Source organism: Stegostoma tigrinum, chromosome 14 (genome assembly GCF_030684315.1).
Source record: "Stegostoma tigrinum isolate sSteTig4 chromosome 14, sSteTig4.hap1, whole genome shotgun sequence".
Classification (NCBI taxonomy): Eukaryota; Metazoa; Chordata; class Chondrichthyes; order Orectolobiformes; family Stegostomatidae; genus Stegostoma; species Stegostoma tigrinum.
Window position 1 is genome coordinate 43,559,433 of NC_081367.1, and position 27,399 is coordinate 43,586,831.

Consider the following 27,399-nt stretch of genomic DNA (forward strand, 5'->3'; position numbering starts at 1 on the left):
TTTACCAGAGAATCATACAAAAAAAAGTTGATTTCTATTTCATACAGGCAGACATGACTTTCTCCTCTCTCTCTGGGCTCCAAGTCCATCAATCTGTTTGCTCCTTTCCCCCAACCCACCCCTATTATCAAGGTAAATACCATTTTTTCTGGATGCTATCAGTTCTGAAGAAGGATTTGAAACATTATGGTCACACCTTAGCAGATCTGCTGAGTTTCTCCAGCAATTTGTTTTTTTTCATATTTCCAGCATCTGCAGTTCTTTGTTTTATTGAAATGTCCATTACCTGCTGCATGGTAAGAGTTTACACCTGTAACAGGCATTCTAGATGTCATAGGGACTTCTCAGTCCCTTTATGTCCGGAAAAATAAAGGTTAATTTTGGAGTAGACCTAGTGACCCACCTTGTTTATACTGTCCTCAATATATGGATTAGGAATGGAGTATGGCCTGGTTATGGCATTTACTTCCCAAATAGCATTGTGGCACCGTGTTGTTACCTTGGTTAGGGAGCCTCAGCTGCTGACGACCTCAGCTACCTTGGGGTCCAGTAAGGGCTTGATTTGCTGCTTGATCTAAGCTATCTTGTTTGGGTTCAGCTGGTAGGCATTTTGATACATTAGTGGGGATCTCTCTCATTCATACCATGGATTGTTAGTGTGGTATATCTCAGCTAATCCATGTGGATTTCCTTCAACTTCTCAAGCAGCACAACCACATCGTCCGCTTGCTCTTGGTCAAAGGTGCTAACTGGGCATTTAAGGTTATATTGTATGCCAACCTTGCACCTGAGGGTTTAACTGGGAAGGTTTCTTGTCCCCCCTCCTCATCTGACCCCATCCTGGCCACCACCAGATTTGTCCACCCTCTGGTAGACAATCATTGGTTGACTGGGCTTTGGTTTAACTCTGTTTTAACTGCACTAACTCCACTTGTCTAGTGCAGTGGAGCTTCAGGGTTACTGATTTTTATGGATTTGTTACGTTGTGCACGGGTTGGTACCCAACCTATTTGATTTCATTTGGGACCCTACTGCCCTTAGATGACTGTCCAGCTCTTACGATACTGCCCTGCAGATCCTCAACTCGGTAGGCCATCTCCCTCACTTTTTGCCCATCTTTTTGAACCTTCTTTGTTATCTAAGGTCACAGAAACAGTATTGCCCAAGCTGACCTTCTGTCTATGCAGCAGGGTTGTGAGCATCTGTCCATTTAAATTTTCCTCCTGGACCTTGCTGCATCCTTTATCGTTCCCATATCTCAAGGAATACTGTTGCTCACAGAGTAGTACTAACTTGGCTGCAGTGCCCCACAGCCCTTCAACATGGCGAGCTTCCTTACGACGTCTGAGAGACGAGGAACTTCTCAGAATTGTCTGCAAATTTGCGGGCAGGTTTGGGTAGCCACATCCCTCACTGACCAAGCAGGGGCACAAGCTTCCTTTCATCTATATCTGTTTCCTTATCAACTGTCAATCTCTTCAGTTCCTGTTATCCATGTTCTAAAATTGAAAATAATGTTTCAGCTAGGCAAGCATCCTCCTCATCAAGCATAGGTACAGTCTCCCTGCTTTTTAAATCAAAGTACTATAGCTTTTTCACCTGCTGTGGGATTGTTTGGAAACTTCTTTGATCTCCCAGGAAATGTGAAAACAGCATTTCAAGTAGCCAGGTGCCTTACTCATCCAAAAGGGGCACAAGCTCCCTTTATAAACTTGCCATCTATGTCTGGGAAATTGGGTATTTAGCCCTGGGCAAAAGGAAATCACTGGGTATACGTTGGTTGCATCATCTTTGAAAGTAGCTTTTTTGCTTTCCCTGGTTCCTCTACTAAGTTCTGCCTCCCAATGGGTGATTAGGAATTAGCAACAGCAACTACAGAAACTCAGCAAGTCTGGCAGCATCTGTCGAGAGATAAACAGAGTTAATGTTTCAAGTCTGTTATGACACGCTTTCAGAACTTCTAAAGACTCAAACCATTACCTCTGTTTCGCTCTCCACAGATTGCTCGACCTCATGGGTTTTTCCAGGATTCTGTGTTTGAGATTTCTAGCTTCTGCAGTTTTTGCCTTTGTTAGTTAGCAATGGCACTTGAATTGCGTTTAAAATGATTTTCCCTAATTGGTTACAGGGCGATTGTGCTAGTATCTATTCTGTCCCACCAGGACTTCCTGGCCCAAATAGGGCTAGCTAGTTGTCAGTTCAGGAGCTTCACAAAAGCAATCAGTGGTCCGGACCGCCATTACACTGTTGTCCGTCCAGTTTGGTTGGCGGGCTGGAGCATGGTCATTCCTTTATGTAAGTGGAACGAATGTCATGGGTGGTTAACAGGACACTGTTTGGTCAGAAGATGGGGCAATTCAGTCTTGGGAATTGTAGACAACAGCATGGATTAAAGCGGGTACAAGGACAGTGAAGCGTGTACCTTAACTACACAGGGTGGATGATCGTTGCCTCAACTGGGGAATTGTGCAGCATGATGGTGGGCATCACCAAAACTGTAGTGACTGGACTTTGAGTGAAGAAAAATGTTGGAGTCTCAAGATGGAGGACAGGAACTTGTGGCTGTTTGGTACTGATAGGCTGTTCAAGGCGAGACAGGTATGAAGGGATATGAAGGTGTGGGGGAGGGACCTGAAGACTTTTTCTGACCTCTATCTATTGCATAAAACCACAATTTTCCAGCTCTTTTCATTCTGAAGGATCATCATATTGGACTCAAAAAGTTAACTCTGTTTTTCTCCCTATAGATGCTGTGAAACCTGCTGAGTTTCTCCAGCACTTTCATTTTTTACTGGATAAGAATCTTTGAGAACTGTCTGTTGTGACTGAATTTTTGTTAACAGCCTTAGAGTCCAAGAGCATTTAACTTAATAATCCATTCAGTGCTTTTGAAGCAAAAACACACTAGCTAGCATTATCCTTAAAAATCTACAACATTGTAAATGCACTTTTGGGATAATTATTTTCAGGTAAGTAAACCTTGGACAAACATTAGACATCTGTACTCCATGGAGCTTAGAAGATGAGGGGGGAAACTGTTTGAAACTTACGAAATACTGAAGAGGTCTGGATAGAGTGGATGTAAAGATGATATTTCCACTAGTAGGAGAGTTTAGGACCCAAGTGCACAGCCTCGGAATGAAGGCATGCCGCTTTAGAACTGAAAAGAAGAGGCATTTCTTCTCCCAGAGTGTGGTTAATTTGTAGAACTTATTGCCTCAGAGGGCAGTGAAGGTCAAGTAATTTAATGTATTTGAGGAAGAGATAGATTTTTGATTGGTAACATAATCAAGGGGTTATTGAGAGAAGGCGAGAGATATGACATATCAGTCCTGATCAAACAGCGGAGCATGCTCAATGGGCGGAATGGTTAATTCTGATCCTATATCTTTTGGTCTTGTGTAGCAACTTTCACAACCACTGGATGTCTCAACATACTTGTATAGTCAAAAAGGATTTTTGAAGCATGCCCAATATGCTGTAGGAAATGCAGCAACCAGTTTGCACACAGCAAAATATTGGCTAGGATGCTGCGATAATTGCTGTCTTCCTCAAAATATTGGTGTATGATCATTTACATCCACCTAATCAAGCAGTTTAAAGTCTCATTGAAAGGCAGTACTTCTTGACAGAGTAGTATTTGTGTATACTGCACTGGTGTGCCAGCCTTGATTTGAATGCTCATTCATCAGGTTGAATTTGAACTCAGAAACTGATGTCTTAAAGGTGTTTAGTGACCCACTGAGATACAGCTGACTATAGGACATATGGATGCCTCCAAAGTCTTGAAAGTGTAAAATTAAGTTCAAGAAAATTTGCAACATGTGATTAACTAATATTCCATTTTGACAAATACAAGGATATCTTAATTGTATTGAGTTTATGGAATTGGAAGTTGTTGAACGCTTGAACTGTGGAGGTATTTCCAGGAAAGCTGATAGAGCATCAAATAATGCATTCTATTTAAAAATAATAGATAAGGAAATTTTCTTGTTTGATCATTGTGTTGATATCTTATTGGCAGAATTGTTGCAACAACTTCAGCAACAGTTAGAAGAAACAGAGAGAAAAGCAGCAACATACATGAAGAGGTACAGAAAGATGCAAGAAGATTACCACAGTTTGATTGGAGTCACTGCAGAACTTGTAGATTCTTTGGAAGCTACAGTAAATGGAAAAATGGTAAGACTCTTGCTTATTCTTTCTTCATCATTCCTGGGTAAGTGCTATCCATTAGCAGGAAAGACTCACTACAGGTGACCGCACATTGATATGCACTTGGGAGGGAGTGACTCTTGAGTCTTCGGTGTCGACTCTGGAGCTTCACAACGTCTTATGGCATCAGGCCAAATATGGGCAAGGAGCTCTCATGCTGAGGACCACCTAATACACTCCCTTGACTGTTGAATACAACTTGGAAGAAGCACTGAAGTTTTTTGACTGGAGAACACTCTATTTCCATCACCAAGAAGAATGGTAGCACCAAATAGGATGAGAAACAAATATTGACTAAGCTGGCTATGACCTGAAGGACCGAGGTAGTATACTAACTTGAAGTAATGAGAGAACTAGCACAATGGTCCACTCCAAACTACCTGGCAAAAATTCCATCTGTCAGTTACAGTACTGGTACATATGACAGTCACACAGAGGTCCACCGCTTGCCCTCTATTGTATTGTTTCGCATTATCACTGTGCTAAAGGGGGATGGATTCAGATCCAACTTAGCAGGTCAGCATTGGCAACCTGAAAGAGTTGTGAATCATCAAGAGCAGAATTGCATTCAATAACAATCATGACCTGTTAAATATTTTACTCTGCAATTCCCAGCAAGTCAGTCAATTAAACCTGGTTCAATGAATACTGTAGAGAGCATATCAAGAGTAGCAGCAGACATACCCAAAGATGAAATGCCAACCTGGTGAAAATACAACAGAGAACTACATACATGGCTAAACAACAAAAGCAACCTGCATGAGATAGAACTGAGCACGACCAGTGGGTCAGAGCAAAATGTGCAGTCCTTCAATGGTGGGTAAACAGTTAAAGGGAGGAAGAGGCTCCGTGAACGTGCCCATTCAGTGTTAGTGCAACCAAATGCAAGTGTACAAGACAAACTGAAACCAGTGCAGCTGAATCATAATACATCTTTTACCTCCTGAGCATTTATTTCTAATGCCAATTTAAGAGAATGTCTTAGCATGCAGTATACAGCAGCAATCAGCTCATCAGCCAGTCATAATAAAATGCTCACACAGAGTGCACTTTGTTCTCTTTTCTGATTTTACTGGATTTAGAAGATAAAATAGCAATGAATATTTTTTTAAAACAATCTGTTTGTTCTAAATTGATATCATAAACACAAAACGAGTTCTTCAGGGCCGGCGAGGGTGATAAGCAGTAACTCTGAAGTTATAACATCATTAAAAACCAAGCCACACTTAATTCAACCAGATGCAAATTTTTCCAGGCTTTTTGCACAAAGACTATAGCGTTAGGGTGAAAGTCCTCATCAGTTCATAAATTTTTTTATTGATTACATTTTAATTGCAGAGGTTCTTCACTAGCTGCTTATGGGAGCACAAATGGAATTGAATGGAATATCAGTTTAGAAAGCTGAAGCAGTCATGCAAATAGCCATGAAGTAGTTTGAGGAGAAATAGAAAAAGGAAATTCAATTCATCCCAGGAGGCAAAAATAGCCTGAGGTTCACTGCTACATGATAGGGTTATCACTGCATGAAGATGGTAACAGGAAAGTTGTACTTTTGATATTCTTAGGCATTAGCTGCAGAAAAGTGAACAGTTCAGAATGGCTGATAGTTAATGCTGTCTGTAATTTCAATATACTAGGGTAAAAATGTGAAAAACACTAAGCCCTATAGAGATCTGGCATAATAAAGAGTTTTCCCTCTGAGTTGGAGGTAGGCAGGCTGGCAACTTCTTGTTACTGGCAAGCACTTAGATTGAAATAACTGTACAGAGACAGGAATACCATCACCAAGTCACCCTTTACTTACCTCGTCACAGTCCACTGGCTGAGACCAGCCAGCTTGGAGTCAGACCTCTGAACTGAGGAGATTCTGAGTCCCCTGCTTATATTTTTGTTTGTTGTTTTTCCCTAGACCAAGTTACCTTTTATTTATATATTGGTCAGTCAGTACATCCTGTTTGGCCCAGGTTTATTATCCCAATCAAGGATCTCATAGTCAACAAGATCTACCTGGTTCCAATCACTACATAGGCCTAGCAGTATCTTCCTGCCTCTGGCCTGTTATTAGTAAAGCAGGGTCTCGGAGGTGATAGCTACCATCTGCCAAAGGTGGGTTGCTAATTATCTAATTAAAATGCTAATGGAGGATACTGTTGAAGTGCCCTCTGGATTTTACAGGTGCCCTATGTGCCTCCACAGTCTGGCTGAGACCTACAGATTGATGGCCTCCCAGTAGTAAGGTACAGTGCCAGAGATGTGACTTGCAAAGCAGTTCAGCATAGATCCATTGTGGCCACAGGGTACTGTTGCCAGACAGTTTGGTATTATTTGCAAATGAGGTGACTCCTTGATTACACCCACAACAACAGCGACCACCTGTTTTTAAGGAGTGAAGATATTTCTCCTCAACTCTGTGTGTATGTGTGATCCCTTATTGTGAGATTATTCCCTTTTGTCCTATACTCTTCCACTATGAGCAACAGTCTTTCTGCATCTATCCTGTCAAGTCCTCTAAGAATCTTGTAAATTTCAATAAAGTTGCCTTTCATTCTTCCAAATGCCAATGAGTACAGGCCCAACACAATATTCCAGCTGTGTCCTGACTAGTGCTTCCCTACCTTTGTACTCCATTCACTGTTGAATTAAAGGGCAACATTTCATTTTACCTTGGATGCTGTTTTTTTGTGATTCGTTGATAAGGATTCCTAAATCCCTTTGTAGCTTTGTGCAATGTTTCTCCATTTAAATAATATTCAGCTTCTCTATTCTTCCTGCCAAAGTGCATAACCTCAAATTTTCCCATCTGCCGAGTTTGTGCCCAGCTGTGTAACCTGTCTATGCCCTTGTGTCATCCCCAGCACTTGCCTTCCCCATCTCCATTTGTGTCATCTGCAAATTTGGTTATCGTACATTCACTTTCCTCGTCCAAGTCATTAATGTATATTGTAAATAATTGTGGCCCCAGCCCTGTGGCACACCACTTGGTACAGGTTGCCTGTTGAAAATGCCCCCCTTATCGCAACTCTCTGCTTTCTATTATTTAGCACATCCTCTTTGCTGATATATCACCTCCAACACCATGAACTCTTATTTTATTAAGTACCTACTGAGTTATACAGCGTCAAATGCATTGAGAAAATCCAAATATATTACATCCACTTCTTCTCCTTCATTGAACCTGTTTGTTACTTCTTCAAAGCATCCAAGTGAATTTATCAGACATGATTTCCCCTTAAAGCCAGACTAACTCTGCTTGATCACATTATGTATTTTGAAATGATCAGCTATTTTATTCTTTGGTAATAGATTCTTTAACATTTCTCCAATAATAGATGTTAAGATAACTGTTCTGTAGCTTTTTTTTGTCTTCATTTTTAAAATTATATATTGGCAGTTTTCCAATCATCTGCTACATTTCTAGAATCTGTGGATTCCTGGAAGATTACTACCAGTATATCTGCTATCTCTGTAACTACTTCCTTTTATATCCTAGGATGCGACCCATCAGGCCTAGGAGATCTATCAGGCTTTAGCCCCCAATAGTTTTATTGGTTTTTATTCTGTAGTGATAGTTGTTGTATTTATTACCTAAATTCCTTTGAATATTTAGCAGTTTTGGTTTGCTGTTAATGTTTTCTGCAGTGAAGATTGATGCACAGTATTTATTCAACTTCTCTGCCATTTTCTGGTTTCACACTATTATTTCCCTTTTTCATTCTCTTTTTATATATTTAAATAAGTTCTTGATGTACCTCTCCCTCTTACTTGAAACTTTACACTTGGTTTATTTCCTCACTTTTTTTTGTCATAGTTTGTTGGTTGTTGAAACTTTCCCAATCAACTGGCTTCCTGCTAATCTTTACCATGTTGTATGTTTTTTCTTTTAATTTGGCAATTAACTTCTCTCATTAACCATGTTTGGGCTATCCCTTTCTGAAATCTTCATCACACACTGGAATATGTATTTGCTGTGAGCCATGAACTGTTTTTTAAACATCTGCCATTGTTTCTCAACAATACTTTCCCAGTCCATTCCAGCCAGCTCTGCCCTTGTTTCTTTGTAATTATCATTATTTAAACTTAGAACAGTTGTTTCTGATCCAAGTTCCTCCCTTGGGAGAACAGGACTAGAGTGCCTCAGCAGTTTTCATTCTTTTGCTAAAGGTTTGCTGTGATTAAAGTATGTAAACCATATTACAGTAATGGGCAAAATCATTTCTTCAATTTGTTATATACTGTGAGGACATGATATACTAATTCCCAAAACAAATTGGATATTTTTGGAATGCTTCACTTATCCAATAAGCTGTCAAATGTTTTTCATACAATTTCTCAATAAGCTTTATTTGAGGATACCTCTTTAATTTATCAGAAGATAGATTCCCATTTCGTATAGATCAGTAGAGGATAAATTATTCTCTGTAAGTCAACATGAAAAATATTAATGATGAATTACCCTTAGCTGATGTCGGAAAACTGTTACTGTTGCAAAACTTTAAGCAATTTATTAGAAAGACCTAAGAACAGGGCAGAGATAATGGGAACTGCAGATGCTGGAGGATCCAAGATAACAAAGTGTGGAGCTGGATGAGCACAGCAGGCCAAGCAGCATCTCAGGACCACAAAAGCTGACGTTTCGTGCCTAGACCCTTCATCAGAGAACAGGGCAGACCTGCTTGCATGACTGGGACATTGTGATCCCAGAAAAGACCTGAAAAAGATGGCCACAGCTATAAAACAAAAATGTGCTATTTAACTATCACTGAATGATCTTTTTTCAATTTACTAGATTACACCAGAATATCTTCAGAGTGTCTGTGTGCGACTGTTTAGCAACCAAATGAAACAAAGCGTGGCCCAAAGCATTGACTTCACAAGACCAGGAACTGTAAGTACAAGCCATTGAATTTGTGAATTAAATCTGAGATTTGTATTAATTGTAAGCTGTTTATATAATTATCATTCTAGTCTTGAAGTAATAGGTCTTCACTCCCTGCGCACCCCCACCCTTCCATGGCGTCCTGTGAGCAATTAACAGTGCTGCAAAAACCCGTGTGCTGACAAATCACAAATTGACAGATTTTTGAATTAAATTTCAGCAAATACCCAGATGAAATTTGAAGAAGATCACTCATTGATTCGCAATAGATTGTATGTGGCAGTTATTTTGAAGTTGCCATTGTTTAATTGTTGGGAAACATTTTGAGCCATTTGCACATAGAGATCCCACAAAGGTCTTTTGAGTTAAACTATGATATAGGCTGTTAATATTTTTCCTCTTTGAGAGGTGAACACTGGTTACTGGGAGCAATCTTCTGCTGCTCTTCAGATAGTGCTGTGGGATTTTGTTCATCCATCGGAGAAAGATTAAAAGTGGTCCTTTCAGCTGTGCAAAATTCCCTCGGTGCTGCAGTGAAATGTAAGCTGGTTATGTCTACAAGTCTCTCACAGAAAGGCTTTGAGTATTCACAGCATAGAAAAAGGTCCTCGGCCCATCGTGTGTCCGCTGGTCATCAAATGGCCATCTATTCTGCCTGTGCGTCTTGGATTTTTGTGTGCCTCAATTAGATTCTCCCTCATTCTTCTCTGCTCTGAGGATGCCAACTACAGCCAATCTAGTTCCTCTTCATAACTAATTCACTCCAGCCAGTCACCATCCTGGTGAATCTCTTCTACACTCTGTCTGTTGAAATCACATCCTTTCTATAGTGTGGCAATCAGAACTGCGCACACTCCCCCAGCTGTTACTTAAATAATATTATCTACATTGCCATCATAACCTCCTTGATCTTGTATTCAATGCCTTCACTAATGATGGCAAGTATCCATATGCTTTCTTATCTAATTTATCTACATGTCCTGCTGCCTTCAAAGATCTATGGACATAGACACTAAAGTCCCTCTGATTCTCTGTACTTGGTAGTGCCTTGCCACTTAAAATGTACTCCCTTGTTAGTTCTCCAAATGTGTCACCTTACACTTGTCAGCATTAAATTCCATTTGCAGTTGTGCAGCCCATCTGACAAGCCTGTGTTTGTCATCCTGGAGACTAAAGCTTTGCTGCTCGCCGTTTACCGCACCACTAATTTTTGTGACCTCTGTGACCTTACAGATCATCTTTCATGCTGTTTTAAAGTAAATTTACTACAATCTATTTATCATGATAAGCATATAATACCTTTGGAGTTCAGATGTACGGTGGTTACGTTACTGCATTTGTATTCCAGAGACTAGGACAAATAAATATAGAATATGGTTACATTCCACAATGAGAAGTTGATTAATTCATAAATTTACAATTTATAAATACATTTTATATCCCTATAATCCAAAGCTGGTGCCAGTCAAAATGATTGAGGAGTTGTTGGCCATAAAAATGTAACTGGTTTTCTAATTTCCTTGTTTGATCTCGTCCACATATCGTTGATTCTTAACTGCTTTCTGATGTTGTCTACGACCTGCCAGTTAAGGAAGACCCTTGAGAGTGCCCTCAATTGACATTTTAATTGGTTGCAGGGGAAAGGAGTGATAGATGGGCCATTAATGAACTTTTCTTTTCCTTTTATCTTCCCCAACACCTTTTAACATTGAAACACCCCTGACCATCCTGACTGGTTCATCTTGTAAGATCCAGGTTGGCCGTTCAATCCAATGAGTCTATACCAGCCATGTGAAAAGAATCCCACCCAAACCCACATCCCCATGCTCTCCCAATAACCCTACATTAACTAAGGCTAACCCATCTAGCATACACATCCCTGGAAACTTCAGGGCAATTTAGCATAGCCAATCCACCTAACCTGCGCATCTTTGGAATGTGTGAGGAAACCGGAACACCAGAGAGAAACCACCTACTGGTTGAGTGAGTGGGGAAGATGATTGCTTTTGAGGGTGGGAGCTTAGATGAGTGATTGGGGAAGGTGGATAGGTGTTAGAGACTGGAGGGGTTAGTGAGTGGAAAGGGTGGGGGAGTGAATTGCTAGGAGTTTTGGATGAATAGGTGAGTGAGAGAAACTGGGGGAGGTTGGTGGGTGAGTGAGTGAGTGACTGGATAGTTGATTGTGTTGGACTGTGCTGGATGCACCCACCTTTCTCCTCCTCCTCCTCCTCCTCACCCACACGTTTGCAAGCTCCGAGGCAAATCCTATGTTTCTGAAATTTGCTCAGCAGTCCTCCAAATGAGAGAAAAATTAAATTGGCTTCCGCACCCACCCTTCAACCCCTGCAAGAGCGTGTCAAAAATCTTGGACAAACCACTTGTTTCAGATGACCTACTTCTAGAAGACATATTTGGTGGTGTGCTATATAAACAGAAAGATGGAAGCTGCTTTCATTAAGGCAGTTTTTTTCATTTTATTTGTGTCTTAAGCATTGCTTCATTACTCAGGATATAAAAGTTCAGAACTCCTGGAGCCTGTGTCTTATCCATTAAATTAAGCGTGCTGATGAAGGCTTTACTTCAACTTTGCAGACATACTGCCTTACCAAATTTTGAGCATGTAAGGGTCCATTCTCACTAAGTGAAAGTGAAGGCTTACTTATGGGAATAGCCATTGACATACATAAAGAGCATTGTGTCAGGAAAGACGTAGCAATGGAGCTTGCTTTTCTTTTGATAAAGTTCATTATCAAAATAGATTAACTTTATCAAAGAAAAGCAAGTTCCATTGCTACTTCTTCCCTGACACAATGCACTTTATGCATTTCCACAAACAATTCTTGCTTTGGGTAAATAATCTTGAATAGCAATCTTTAGTTAGATAAGGTAGTTTCAGGATTTCTCGATTTGCAAGGTATTAGTTAACTGGGTGGGTATATATCTCAATAAAAAAGTGAGTAGAAAGACCAAGATATGAATAAGCTTGTAATCGTATTATGTATTTTGATGTGAATGTTTGTGTCTTACAGAAATTATTTATTCGGGGATCAACTTTAAGCACATGTTTAAATTTTAAAACTCAGAAGCAGAATGCATTGCCTTTTTTTTTCAACGTGCAGGTATCTCAGGGACAATTCTCTATGCTCATTAATGCCAGGGAGGTGATGGCCTAGTGACATTGTCACTGGACTGTTAATCCACAGACCCAGATAGTGTTCTGGGGACCTGGGTTTGAATCCTGCCATGGAAGATGGTGCAATTGGAATTCAATTAATATCTGGAATTAAGAATTAAGGAACCTTGAATCCATTGTTGATAATTGGAAAAACCCATCTGGTTCACTAATGTCCTTTACTGAAAGAAATGCCATCCTTACTTGGCCTGGCCTACATGTAACTCCACACCCACAGCAATGTGGTTGACTTTTAACTGCCTTCTGGGCAAATAGGAATGGGTAATAAATGCTGCCTAGCCAACAACACCCTCATCCCATGATTGAATAAAGAAGAAAAAAATAAAAAGGTGTTTCCACTAGTGGGGTGATCTTGAACTTAGTTACAGAGTACACTCATTTTACAATGAGATACAAAGGAATTTCCTCTCCCATAAATAGTGAATGCCTGGAATTCTCTGTTGAAAATAATTGTGGAGACATTTATATAAATCACTGAAAGTACTTAAGTTTGAGATAACTTTTTGAAATATCTGGGACTCAGTGACTCATCTGAGCTGACATCAAAGATGATTGAGGCCTCTGGCAAATCAACCATGATTTCATTGAATGGCAGGTAGGCTTGAGGGGCCAAATGGCCTACTCTTACACCTATGTCTTTTGCTCCTATATAATTTCTAGAGGCGGCACGGTGGCTCAGTGGTTAGCCCTGCTGCATCTCAGCAGCAGGGACTTGGGTTCGATTCCAACTGTCTGTGATGAGTTAGCACATTCTTCCTGTGTTTGCATGGGTTTCCTCCGGGTGCTCCGGTTTCCTCCCACAGACCAAAGCTGTGCAGGCTAGTGGATTGGCCATGCTAAATTGCCTGTAGTGTTCAGGATGTGTAGTTTATGTGGATGAGTCTGAGTGGGATGTTCTGAAGGTCGGTGTGGACTTGTGGGCCAAAGGCCTGTTTCCGCACTGTAGGAATTCTATGAGTATAAGTCATGCTTTTCATTCAAGAGGACTGTGTTCCTTCTGATGGATCATGCAGCCGTTTCTGTTGATTGTTCTAATTGCTCAAATCAAGCCATGACCCCAGTCTTCCATTCAGCTTTACCACCACTCACTGTTTTCAAAATTTCACTCTCCACCCTTCAAGTTGCAACAACACAATGCTTGTTAATAAACATTTTTAGCATTAAATCTAAATATTCCATCTGTGTAATGATTATTTATTTCCTTTCACTGAGAACTTCCTTTCAAGTCATTTATTTTCTTTCTAATACTATCATAATGACAAATAAAATGTGAATGATTTTCTATTTTTTACATGCAAATTGTAACTTAAGGTAATTTTTAAGGGAAGTTCATTTGAAACTATACACATAACAGTATTATTGTTTGTTTGCTTTTAGAGTTGAGCCTTTTGCCTTCAGCAGGCTACTTTTACCATATTGCTTTGCACTTTGAATAAATCATTTTGTCTGAAGGAGGCAAAAGGCTAAGATCTAAATGTTTTATTTGCTTTACACTAATAAAATTTTGGGGTTTTTTTTGCAAGTATTCTAACTTATGTGAATTTTTTCTATTTTGTTATCTGGTTATCTGTTCAAAAATGGATGTTTACTTTCAGAGTCCTTGTAACAGTGATGGATCTGTGAGTTTCTAATATTCTTTCTCGGCTTCAGAATGCCTATTCTTGTCTTATATTTTCCTTTATTTCATCAATGTTCCATTTTTCCTTCATCCTAATGACATATTAATTTCTGAGTTGGAAATAATTACATAACTGTTTTAAAGTATATTGAAATAGTTGTTGATGGTACCTGTAGAATGTGGTAATATTAATCAGTTGTGTTCACCAACTGAAATGGTGATGTAACCAACTGTAAAATTTTGCTGAAGGTAGCTGTGCAAGAATCCCTGTGTGCTAAGGATTACATTCTATAATGAACATATAATGAGCCCTTCAAAGAGCTAACCAATAAAATGAAAATCAGTTTCCTACCTCTGCTACCTTAGTTAAATGGCAACAATGTAAAAGGAATTGTAAGATTATTATAGTGTTTCATTATTTTTATCACAACAAAAAATAGCATGCTAGCATTGGAATCATTTTGAAGACACAATGGCTCTTGAGCAGTTTTCAGACTGCTAATTTTCTGATTAAAATTTATGAACAGAATAGCTTATTTCATTTTAATAATTGGAATATCTCATCGTTTGGAAACCCCCTTAACGGTGGTTTGTGATCTTGGTTAGTGCCAAGCAGTGTTACTTTATCTGTTCAGCAATGCTGCTGATTGGCTCCCTGACACACAGAAGTTTGCAGTGAGGTGGAAAGCAAATAAGGAACTTGAAACCAAAATTGATTCCAGGAAAAAACGTTTGATATACCAACAAAGCTGGCATGTGGGTAATACAGTGATAATGGGAACTGCAGATGCTGGAGAATCCAAGATAACAAAGTGTGAAGCTGGATGAACACAGCAGGCCAAGCAGCATCTCAGGACCACAAAAGCTGACGTTTCAGGCCTAGACCCTTCATCAGAGAGGGGGATGGGGAGAGGGTTCAGGAATAAATAGGGAGAGAGGGGGAGGCGGACCGAAGATGGAGAGAAAAGAAGATAGATAGGGAGGGGATAGGTCAGTCCAGGGAAGACGGACAGGACAAGGAGGTGGGATGAGGTAGTAGGGAATGGAATGGAGGTGCGGCTTGAGTTGGGAGGAAGGGATGGGTGAGAGGAAGAACAGGTTAGGGAAGCGGAGGCAGGCTGGGCTGGTTTTGGGATGCAGTGGGGGGAGGGGACGAGCTGGGCAGGTTTTGTGATGCCGTGGCGGGGGGGGGAAGAACTGGGCTGGTTTTGGGATGCAGTGGGGGAAGGGGAGATTTTGAAGCTTGTGAAGTCCACATTGATACCGTTGGTCTGCAGGGTTCCCAAGTGGAATATAAGTTGCTATTCTTGCAACCTTCGGGTGGCATCATTGTGGCACTGCAGGAGGCCCATGATGACATGTCATCTGAGGAATGGGAGGGGGAGTTAAAATGGTTCGCGACTGGGAGGTGCAGTTGTTTATTGCGAACTGAGCGGAGGTGTTCTGAAAAGTGGTCTCCAAGCCTCTGCTTGGGTTCCCCAATGTAGAGGAAGCCACACTTGGTACAATGGATACAGTATACCACTTTGGCAGATGTGCAGGTGAACATCTGCTTAATATGGAAGATAATCTTGGGGCCTGGGATGGGGGTGAGGGAGGAGGTGTGGGGGCACGTGTAGCACTTTCTGCGGTTGCAGGGGAAGGTGCTGGGTGTGGTGGGGTTGGAGGGGAGTGTGGAGTGGACAAGGGAGTCACGGAAGAGAGTAGTCTCTCCCCCAGCCCAGCTCGTCCCCTCCCCCCACTGCATCCCAAAACCAGCCCAACCTGTCTCCGCTTCCCTAACCTGTTCTTCCTCTCGCCCATCCCTTCCTCCCACTTCAAACCGCACCTCTGTTCCCGACCTACTACCTCATCCCGCCTCCTTGACCTGTCCGTCTTCCCGGGACTGACCTATCCCCTCCCCACCTATACTCTCCTCTCCACCTATCTTCTTTCCTCTCCATCTTCGGTCCGCCTCCCCCTCTCTCCCTATTTATTCCTGAATACTCTCCCCATCCCCCTCTCTGATGAAGGGTCTAGGCCCGAAACGTCAGCTTTTGTGCTCCTGAGATGCTGGTTGGCCTGCTGTGTTCGTCCAGCTTCACACTTTATTATGTAGTTAATACACATGTTTTTTGGCAAATACACCATGTCCTCATGTTCACTTCATATGCTGATCACTAAAGCTTATTTCATAGTATACTAGTTATATGGCTTTCATAAAACCTAAAAGATATTGAAAATGAATTCTTATAGTTGATTTCAGTTCAGAAAGTCTAGTAAATATTTATAATATCAATAAATACTGTGGCCTGAATTTTCATTAGAAATAATGGTGAGGCTGTAAGAATGTCTGAACCAGTACAAGTGCTAATGCACTTTGTTTCCATTGACCTCAATATCCTGGCCAGAATGTTTAGGTCTTAAATTTCACTCTGTCAGCCCGTATAAATAAGGAATTGTGAATTACTTGAAAACTATTCTGGTGCATTGTTTATATGTCTATTGGTTCTTCTGAGCAAGCTTAAATTTAAGAACATCTTCTTTTAACATTTTATTGCATTTGTTTTCTAACAAACAGTTTCAAACTGCAACATTAATTTGCCTGGTTGACTTGCATTCATTGTTTGAGGTAATTTTAGCATGGAGCCCTGCCTTACTTTGCTTGTCATCATCTGCAGTGCATGTAAACTGTACAAGTGACATTTCACTCTACTAATAAAAAGCAGAAAATACTCTAATCTGCAAAGGTGCTGCGATTGGAAAGCTGCTGATTGTTTTCTTCCAAATTTATTCATAGCTGCTGCATGTGTTGATGGTTCATTAATTTCAAAATAATTCATTTCAACAATCTTCTTTACATTTCTTTAAAAACAGGCATCATCTATGCTGAGAGCATCCGTTGTTCCTGCTATGTAAGTGATATAAATGATTTGAAAGTTTCAAGTTTGTATCTTTTCTTTTATTCAAGCATCCCAGTGGTGCTGTTTAAGTACAGTCCTCTGATGTTGCCTGGCCTGTTGTGCTCCTCCAGCTCCACTGTGTGTTATCTCTGACTCTAGCATCTGCAGTTGTTACTATCTCCAGATATGAAGTGCTGTTTTTGCTATTTATTGTCATGTCCGTACAACTTAGGTGTGTCTGTACTTCCATAGTTGTAATGCACTATATTTACTGAAGCAGTAAAACATTAATGACTCAGTTACACCATTTACATAACTGTTGAAACTGAAGTTACAAATTTACCTGTTCCCTTACAAAGGTTGCTTAACGTCATAGTTGATTTTTCTACTCCAAAACCTTATTTTCAGTGATTTGTAGCATTTGTTCTGTGTGTTCAACTCTGGCTTGCAGTGTTTGCTCATGTCCAAAGACTTCATTTATTATCTTTCACTTCTGTTTTCAGTGATTTTTTTTCTTCTTATGATTGCAAAACATATTTTCTTTTTCCTTTGCTTCACACAATGTCTTGTTGTAGCTGTTGGCGATGTTCTCCTTGAGAGCTGTTCTCTTCTTTGGTTGGCTCAGCAGTTAGCAGGGTCTCTTTGGCGACTGTTGGTGTGAAGTTTGCACATTCTCCTGGACAAAGCGGAAGAATTATTGGCTTTTGTCACACGAGATGGATGTTATTATTGCAAAGTAATTTGTATTTGGAATGAAAAATGCACAGCAACATTCCAATGATTAACCACTCAAATTATTAAAGGACTACAGCTAAATCAGTAACTTGATTATTTGTAGCCAAACCCGGGAAGAACACTTACACCACTTGATTGAACTGTTTATTCAGCTACAAAAGGCCATTTGGTGATAAATCTGGCTAAAAGTGAATTTCCCAAGATAAAGGTGGCTAAATATTTGTCTATCAAATCCACAGACAGCAGATAAAGGTTAAAGCAGAGGCCAGGTTTTGGCGCAGTATTCTGGCAAGAAGGATTAATGATTGCTGATTTTAGGTCTCACTCCCCAAGTGTGGGTGTTCTGGTGCTGTGATTTAAGCATGCCACAGGCAGCCTCAGGTTTCTTCCCAGAAGCATCGGCAAAGGACCCCAACGACTGGCAGCAGTTTCTGGAGGAGCATTGGGTGGGAAACAGGAGGTACAGAACTCATGCACCCCCAGGCCCATAGTTCTAGCTTGACATGGCAGTCACAATTGCGGCAGCAGTTACAGACAGAGCAGAGCCTATTTCAGAGATTCCGGCCGATGTCAAGCCGGGGGTGGAGAAACAAGAAGAAAGAAAGCTGAAATCTGTTGTAGTAAAATCTTGCATGATATTCAGCGTTTCAAGATGGCACTGGACCGTGGCGACATTTTGTGTCTAACATGTGAAAAAACACTTTTCACTATGTTTTTATGTACATGTGACTGTAAGTCTAAATCTGTTAGGGCCACACTGTGGAACAAGGTCATGTAGCACTCGGAGAGGTGAAAGTGTGGGCTGTTTTAGATTTTCCCAAGCTTTAGGTGAAACATTAAATTTTTGAGTTATGTTGGCATGAGTGGATTTTGTTGTTTTAGGTAAGTGAGTGGGCAAGGGTCTGGCAGATGGAGTACAATGTTAGTAAATGTAAGGTCATCCATTTTGGTAGGAATCACAGCAGAATGGACTATTACTTAACTGGTGAAAAATTGCGGCATGCTGCTTTGCAGAGGGACCTGGTGCTCTTATGCATAAATCGCAAAAGGTTTGTTTGCAGCAGGCAATTAAGAAGTCAAATTGCTAGAGGGATAGAGTTTAAAAATAAGATGGTTATGCTGCAGGTGTTTAGAGTACTGGTTAGGCCATACCTGGAGTATTATCTAAAGTTTTAGTCTCCTTCCTTAAGAAAGCCCATACCGGCACTGGAAGGGATACAGAGGAGGTTCACTAGTTTGATTCCGGAATTGATAGGGTTGGCTCATGAGGAGAGATTGAGTAGATTGAGTCAACACTTATTGGAATTTAGAAGAATGGGGGGGTGGTGGTGTCTTACAGAAACGTATAAAATTATGGAGAGAATAGATAAGGTAGAAGCAGGGAGGTTGTTTCCACTGGCAGGTGAAACTAGAACTACGGGGCATAGTCTCAAAACAAGGGGGAGCAGAATAGGGATTGAGTTGAGGAGGAACTTCTTCAACCAAAGGGTTGTGAATCTGTGTAATTCCCTGCCCAGTGAAGCAGTTGAGTCTTCCTCGTTAAATGTTCTTAAGGCAAAGATAGGTTTTTGAACAGTAAAGGAAACAAGGGAATGGTGAGTGGGCAAGTAAGTAGAGCTATGTCCACAAAAAGATCAGCCGTAATCTTATTGAATGACGGAGCAGGCTCAGTTGGCCAGATGGCCTACTCCTGCTCTTATTTCTTATGTTTTTATGTTTGTTTCAAGTTTCAACACTATGGTTATGTTTTTAATCAACTTGTTCAAAAAGGCAGATAATTTGAAAGGATGTAAAAGTTTCAAAGAGCCTTTGCAAACTTAAAAGTTGTACTGAGAACGACTCTGGTTTTAGCTATGACTAGTTGTGAGAATGCATTCAAAACGGCCGTTGATGCAAACAACATTTGTGTAGGCACTGTTTTACTGCAGGATGATGAGATGGGAATCCAACAGCCTGTTAGTAATTTTTAGAAAATCTAACCATGTCAACAAAAACATTCAAGAATTAAAAGAGACGTTGAGTCTTATATTGGTTCTACATCATTTTGATACAGTTGTTCGCAACATTGTGGTCTGCATAAATAACAACTTTGTTCATAATCCTTTGATTTTCTTGGAAAAATTTCAGGACAAGGTTTCGGAATTGTTTCACAAGCTTAATTCTCCAACCATAGAAATTGACAATTGTTTGTCTGTATGAAGTTGAAAATGTTACAATGTACATGTTGAGAGCACCTTTAAAGGCATTGAGTTTGTGTTGTCAGCATAAGTGGTGTAAGGTGATATTTTTGTCTAAAAGATATAGCAAATTGTTCTTTGTAGAGAAGGTGCTGTAAGAGTGTATGCACGCTTTAGTTTTAGTGAGACACCACTTAGCTAAGATGAAGAAAAACCAAACATGACCTCCCAAGGCTGTTTTCAGTCTGCAGTCTGACTTGTTAGTAATAACGTCATCTTTGTTTATAACAATATGGTGCTCAGAAAAATAAAAATTGCAGTTACAAATGAAGCAACCTCAGTGGAACTACTCAGTACAGTGGACAATGATCCGGCCTCACTGAATTAATTCAGTGAAGTGCTATCCTGTAGCCTTGGTTGAAGTGAAGACAGCACTATTATCTCTTGTCTTTGGATGTGGCTGAAATGCATATGGTGATTGTCTTCATCATGCCCAAAGGCTGCTGCACTTGTTTTGTTGTAGGGATAGTCTCTGGTGTTAGTCCTGTTACTCGGATAATCCCGCTGTTACAGGAGACAAGGAGACCCAATGATCTTGACAGTGTCTGTTACAGCTGGAACCATCATCCACTGTGGTGATTGGCTGCCCTTGGTATAACTGACGTGTCTTTTCAACATCTCAGCACTGATAACCTCGACTGTAGGCTGTATGTATTGTGGCATGCATTTTGTAAAAGTCAGTAAGCAGTTCTTGTTTGCGCTCCAGATTGCACTGTATCATCTGGTTCTGCACGAACTTACCCCTTTTTCATGTAGGCAAACCTTTTTTCCACGCTAATGCGCACATGTTGAATTAATTCTTTCATTCACAGTTGATGATTGCTCACTACCTCAAAGGACTCATAAAACATGCAAGAGTATAGCAGTTACTGCTAAGCAGGTGTGTATCTAAAGTTGTGTGAAGGGCATTTCACACAGTTATTCCTGTCTCTCTCACCTTTCCCTGCACACCCAAGACATGCTCATCAACCAGCTCTAGTCAATCTTTATGCCTGCAGAGTTCCCTCAAGGTGGCTATATCTGTGCAGGTGGACGTTCTCTTACTTCTCTGACAGTACTGGGCTTGTTAGAGATATAATGGCCTGTCCTGACTCAATGTTTTAAGCTATGGGTGACAAAGAATGATCATGAGAACTAGAACCGTTAAAATGAAAGTCTCTGTGGCTTCCTAGTGCATCGGATAGACAGGCATCTACTTGCCAATCTATAAGTTCTATTTTCCATTCTTCCTCCCCTCAAGGAATGCCCATCTCACATTTTTCAACTTGCTTGTAGTCAACCACTGGTGTCCGGATCTTTCTACAGGGCATTTTTGAGAGACCCTTTCTCCTGCAAGGACAAATGAGACTGAGTTAGGACACTGCTGGCATCTATAGACGGTCCCCATGGATTATTGACATGAAAAGGTGCTATATCAGCACTGATGAATTCTCAACAGCATTGTGGTCCTGAGCTTTCCTGAGGGGTTAACTATGTACATTTGACAAGATTTCTCCCACATTCAGGAGTAGCATACATCCCTTAGCTTCTTCAGCTGGGATTTCTGGTGGTATTTGAAACTCGGGCCTGTCCTCCCTGTCTGGCATTCCACTCACCTTGGTAGAACAGACTATTCAACTTTTTCCTGCACCAGCTCCAGTTGTCCACCCTCAACTCTATAAAGTCATGTTCCCACCACATGAGTGCACATCTACTTGGGAGTCTGGCCTTCTCCTGCCACCCTCCAGAAAGGATGTATCCCACGACACTGCTTTCAGGCAGACTTTCAGGTTGTCAAGACCAAAGTGATGGCGAGGTCCTCGTTTTCTTATGTAATAGTTTACTTTATGCCATTTTCCCATCTTCTTTCTGTTATACTGCATATTTTTCTGGTTCCCTCTTGTGTGTCTTAATTGAACCTACCATACTCTCAGGTTGTGCATTTCAAATTCCAGTCACTTGCTGCCTGAAAAAGTTGTTCCTCGTGTTGTCATTGCTCCTTTTGTTCAATTTCCTTAAATTTGTGCTCTCTCTAGAACTTGATTCTTCCACCAATGGGATCAATAGTTCCCTATCAGCTTTGCCCAGATCCCTCATGATTTTGAATACGTTTATCAGGTCTGTACTTAGCCTTCTCTTCTCTGAGGAAAATTGGCATACCTTCTCCAAAGCATCTACATAACTAAAATTCCTAATTCCTGGAACCATTCTTATGAGTCTCTTCTGCATTCTCTCCAATTCATTCACTTCCTTACTAAATGTGGCACTGAATATTGTATCATTTTAAGAGGGATATTACTAATGAGCAACTCGCCAGAGTGTAGAACGTGTGACTAGCAGCTGTTGTCAGTCTGACCTGCAGATGCAGTCCGAAAGAGCTGTGCTTTCCTGTATGAGTAGTTGCTGAACTTCATAATAAATCTTCAAGCAGACAGAACTAATGCCTGTCCTCCAGTCCTGGAATGAGATTGGAAAGTTTGTTTAAGTAAACAAAAGCACAATATGATGATCAACATTGGTTTCACTTATATGACATGAAGGCATGAATGTGAATTTCATGATCATAGGAAGATCTTTTGATAAGGAATGAAGTGTTATCAAATCTAAAAACACATTGAAATCCCAGGAGGCAAAGTCACATTCAAATTGTGCTGGCTGAACAATGAGCACAGTCAGATAGATGGTTCATGCGAGCAATGTGTTGGTTTTAAATTGAGCTGTGAAAGCTACAGAACAGTCGCGATGTCCTCGGGTACCATTCCATGCTAAGTGAAGAAGCACCTGAAACAGCAATCATACCAAGTTCACAAATATAATCAGAACAGGGAAGAAACGAGAAAAAAACACACGAGCTACACTACGTACTCTCTCCACAGAATAATAATTCCCCTACAAGTGGACAGTATTCATAAAAGACAGGGAAGATCAAGAAGATGATACCAAGTCCCTATCGTGAATCGGATGCCTTATCCAAATTTAGGTGTGGTAAATGAAGGATAGAGCTTTGCTTTTCAGATTTACTTGTTGCAGAACTGGATAAGCAAGCAATGAAGATCATGAGAGTTCCTGATGAAGAGGGATTGCACAGACTCATCAATTCCTATGACCCACGTGGATCAGAAAGACTCTGTTAAACTGTGGAACCAGACAGTCAGCTTTATGTAAAGTGAACTTCCGAGTTCAGAGTTTGGAGAGGTTTCTGAGGGACAGGATTTACATATATTTGGAAAGATAAGAACCGATTAGGGATAGTCAACGTGGCTTTGTGCATAGGAAATCGTGTCTTACTCACTTGATGATTGAAATTTTTTTTTAAAGTAATGACAGAGGAGATTGATGAATGCAGAGCAGTGAATGTTGTCTATATAGACTTCAGTAAGGTATTCAGTAAGGGTCCACATGGTAGATGGGTTACGAAGGTTAGAGCACATGGAATCCAGGGAGAGCTAGCCATTTGAACGCAAAATTGGCTCAAGGGTAGGAGTCAGAGGATGGTAATGGAGGATTGTTTCTTGAACTGGAGACCTGTCACCAGGGGCATGCTGCAAGGATCCATGCTGGGTCCGTTGCCTTTTATCATTTATATGAATAATTTAGACGTGAATGTAGGAGGTATGGTTAGTAAGTTTGCAGATGACACTAAAACTGGTAGTGTAGTCAACACCGAAGAAGGTTCCCTCAGAGCATAATGGGAACTTGATCAAATTGGCAGACAGGCTGAGCAGTGGCAGATGGTGTTTAGTTTAGATAAATGTGAGGTGATGCGTTTTGATACGGCAAATCAGGGCAGGACTTATACACTTAATGGTAAGGTCCTGAGGAATGTTGCCGAACAAAGGGACTTGGAGTGCAAGTTTATAGTTCCTTGAAAGTAGAGTCGCAGGTAGGCAGGGTAGTGAAGAAAGCATTTGGTACACTTGTCTTTTTTGGTCAATGCATTGAGTATAGGATTTGGGAGATCATGTTGCAGCTATACAGAATATTTGATGAGTTTTGGAATACTGCATGCAATTCTGGTCTCCCTGCTATAGGAAAGATTGTTGTGAAACTTGAGCGGGTGCAGAAAAGATTTACAAGGACATTGCTAGGATTGGAGGGTTTGAGCTATAGAGAGAGACTGAATAGGCAGGGGCTATTTTCCCTTGGTGTCGGAGGTTAAGGGATGACCTTATAGAGGTTTATAAACTCATGAGGAGGATGCATAAGGTGAAAAGCCAAGATCTTTTCCCCAGGGTAGGGGAGTCCAAAACCAGAGGACACATGTTTAAGGTGAGAGGGGAGAGATTTAAAAGGGACTTAAGTGGTAACTTTTTCACGCAGTGGGTGGTGCATGGATGGAATGAGCTGCCAGTGGAGGTGGTGGAGGCTGGTACAATTACAACATTAAAAAGGCATCTGGATGGGTACATGAATACGAAGGGTGTAGAGGGATAGGGCCAAATGCTAGTACATGGGACTAGATTAATTTAGTATATCTGGTTGGCATGATGAGTTGGACCGAAGGGTGTGTTTCTGTGCTGTACATCTCTATGAGTCTATAATTCAAGTTGACACAGCAGGGCAAATACCTCATTATTCAGAATTCTGAAGAATAAACATTGCGAATAAACCATTACCATCTAGAAAACTCTTAAGGAAGGATTTTTATATATACTCAAGGATAACTATCAACTTGTGTCGAATTACTTAAACAGGCATTGTCAGAAGACACCTGCACAGTATTGCAATACTATTATCCAGGGAGACAGACCATCTTGGAGCTTGATGGATCTCTCAAAGGGCAAAGAGCATGCACTTTACAAGGTGGCCTCAAAAACTCTATCACACTGGAAATCCAATTGTTCAAATATATAGCATGCATCATTTGTTTGAGTATTCAGTGTCAATATAACCCAGTTTGGTATGCAAATCATTAAGGAAACTGATCAGAAATCATTGGAAATTATTTTTCTTTATTACACGTTCATACTGGTTGTGTCAGCATTTATTGCCCGTCACTAATTGCCTTTGAGAAGGTGGTGATGAGTTGCCGCCTTGTGCTACTGCATTCCTGGAGGCATAGGTATACCCACAGTGCTGTTAGGAAGGAGGTTCAGAGATTTTGATCCAGTGAAAGTAAATGAATGATGATGTTGGTCAGCTTGCTGTATGGCTTGGAGGGGAAGTCGCAGATGGTGATGTTCCCTTCTGTTTACTGCCTTTATCCTTCCAGGTGGTGAAAGTCACAGGCTTGGGAGGTGCTTTCAAAGAAGTCTTCATGAGTTACATCAGTAACATCTGCAAGAATTGGAGAATGTGGATTGGAAGCAGCTGTTTGAGGATAAATCCACACATGATTTGTGGGAGTATTTTAAAGACTAGTTGATTAGAGTGCAGAACAGGCATGTTCCTGTGAAAATGAAAAATGGGAATAGCAGGATTCAGGAGCTTTGGATGACATTATTAGCTTGGTCAAAAAGGAAAGAAAGTATACCTAAGGTCTAGGCATCTAAATACAAAGACCTTGAAGAATATAGTGAAAGTAGGAAAGAGCACAAATGGTGAGTTAGGAGGGCTAAAAGGGGCCATGAAATCATAGACTTCTGACAGTGTGGGAGCAGACCCTTTGGCCCAACAAGTCCACATGACTGTCCGAAGAGTATCTCACCCACTCCCTCCCATGACCCTTTCCCTGTAACCCTGCATTTCCCATGGCCAGCATACCTAATCTACACACTCCTGAAGACAGTGGGCAATTTTGCATGGCCAGTCCACGTAGCCTGCACATCTTTGGCCCGTGGGAGGAAACTGGAGCAAACCCATGCAGACACAAAGAGAATGTGCAAACACCACACAAGACAGTTGCCCCAGGGTGGAACTGAACCTGGGTTCCTGGCACTGGGAAGCAGTAGTGCTAACCATTGAGCCACTTTCCTGCCTTGGCCAGCAGGGTTAAGGGGAATGGTAGGCATTTTCTAAATACATTAGGAGCAAGAGGGTAGTTAAGTAAAAAGTAGGCCGACTCAACGATAAAAGAGGGAGGTTATGTATGGAGCCAGAGGAAATGGGTGAAATCCTTATCACTTACTTTACATCAGTATTCACCAAAGAGAGGGATATTGAGATTCTGGAAGTGTGTGTATACTCTTGGGCAGGTCAACACAATGAAGGAGGAAATGTTGGGGTGTCTTGAAATGCGTTAAGGTTGACAAGTCCCCAGGGCCAGATGGGATCTATAGCAAGATTCTACAGGAAACAAGGGAAGAAATAACTGGGGCCTAAACAGATGTCTTTGTATCCTCTTTGGCCTCAGGCGAGGTTCCAGAGGACTGAAGAATGACCAATTTTGTTTCTTTGTTTAAGAAGAGAAACCAAGAATATCCACGTCATTACAGTCCAGTGAACTTGACATTAGTGGTCGGGAAGCTGTTGGAGAAGTTACTGAGAGACAGGATTTATTCACATTGGGAAGCAAATAGACTTGTTCGCGATAGGCAGCATGGGTTTGTATGGGGAAGGTCATGTCTCACCAACTTAAATGAGTTTTTTGAGGAGGTGATAAGAATAATTAATGAGGAAAGGGTAGTGGATGTTGTCTTCATGGATTTTGGTAAGGTACCTCATGGCAGGCTGCTATAAAAGATAGAGTCTCTTGGGATCCAGAGTGTGCTGGCTACGTGAATACAGACCATGCTTGGTCATTGAAGACAGAAGCAGTGGAAAGATGCTTTTCTGAATGGAGTTCAGTAGCGAGTAGTGTTCTGCTCAGATCAATGCTGGGACCTTTGTTGTTTGAAATATAAGTGATCTAGAGGAAAATGTAGCTGGTCTGATTTGTAGTTTTGATGATGATACCAAAATTGGCTGACATGCAGATAGTGAGGAGGATTATCAAAGGATCCAGTGGGTGATAGATTGCAGATTTGGGCAGATAAATGGCAGAGAGAGTTTAATCCTGATAAATGCAAGGTGGTGCATTTTGGAAGATCAAATTCAGGTGCAAGTTATACAATAAACAGGAAAACCCTTAGGAGCATTGATGCTTAAAGGGACCTGGATGTTCAGTTCTACAGATTCCTGAAAGTAGCAGCATAGGTGGATGAAGTGGCCAAGAAGGCATACAACATGCTTGCCTTCATTGGCTGGGCCATTGAATATCAATTTGTTATGTTACAGCTGTATAAACTTTATTTAGGCCACGTTTGGAATATTTGGAATATTCACCACTACCAGAAGGATGTGGATGCTTTGGAGATGATGCCGAAAAGATTTACCAGGATCTAGAGGGTTTTACTCATGAGAAGAAGTTGGACAACCTCAGATTGTTTTCACTGGAAATATGGAGGCTGAGGGTGATCTGATAGAGGTCTATAAAATTATGAGAGGCATAGACAGGGTGAATAGCCAGAGGTATTTTCCCAGGGTGGAAAAGTCAGCTCCAAGAGTACATAGATTCAATGTGATAGAGGGTAAGTTTAGGGGAGAAGTGCAGGAAAATTTTTTCACACAGAGAGGGCGTTAGGTATCTGGAATACCCTGCCAGTGGAGATGGTGGAAGCAGGCACATTAGCAATGTTTAAGGCACATCTTGATAGATACATGAACAGGAGGCGAACAGAGGGATGGAAACCGTGTACGGGCAATAAGTAAGGACTAGGAATCGGCACAGGCTTGCGAGGCTGAAG

The 27,399-nt window shown here is 41.0% G+C and overlaps 1 protein-coding gene across 6 annotated transcripts in view; it reads left to right on the plus strand.

Moving 5' to 3' along the window:
* The window catches only part of LOC125457741 (lisH domain-containing protein ARMC9), a 117,169-nt gene that overhangs the window by 41,409 nt on the left and 48,361 nt on the right, over positions 1-27,399 (plus strand). For 4 of the 6 annotated variants that reach the window (XM_059651109.1, XM_059651113.1, XM_059651108.1 and 1 more), the window contains 4 exons: positions 4,025-4,182; positions 9,002-9,100; positions 13,880-13,903; positions 16,759-16,796. In XM_059651109.1, the coding sequence (XP_059507092.1) occupies positions 4,025-4,182; positions 9,002-9,100; positions 13,880-13,903; positions 16,759-16,796 (319 nt within the window). The remainder of the gene's footprint in view (positions 1-4,024; positions 4,183-9,001; positions 9,101-13,879; positions 13,904-16,758; positions 16,797-27,399) is intronic. The other 2 variants (XM_059651110.1, XM_059651112.1) reach the window with 1 other exon arrangement.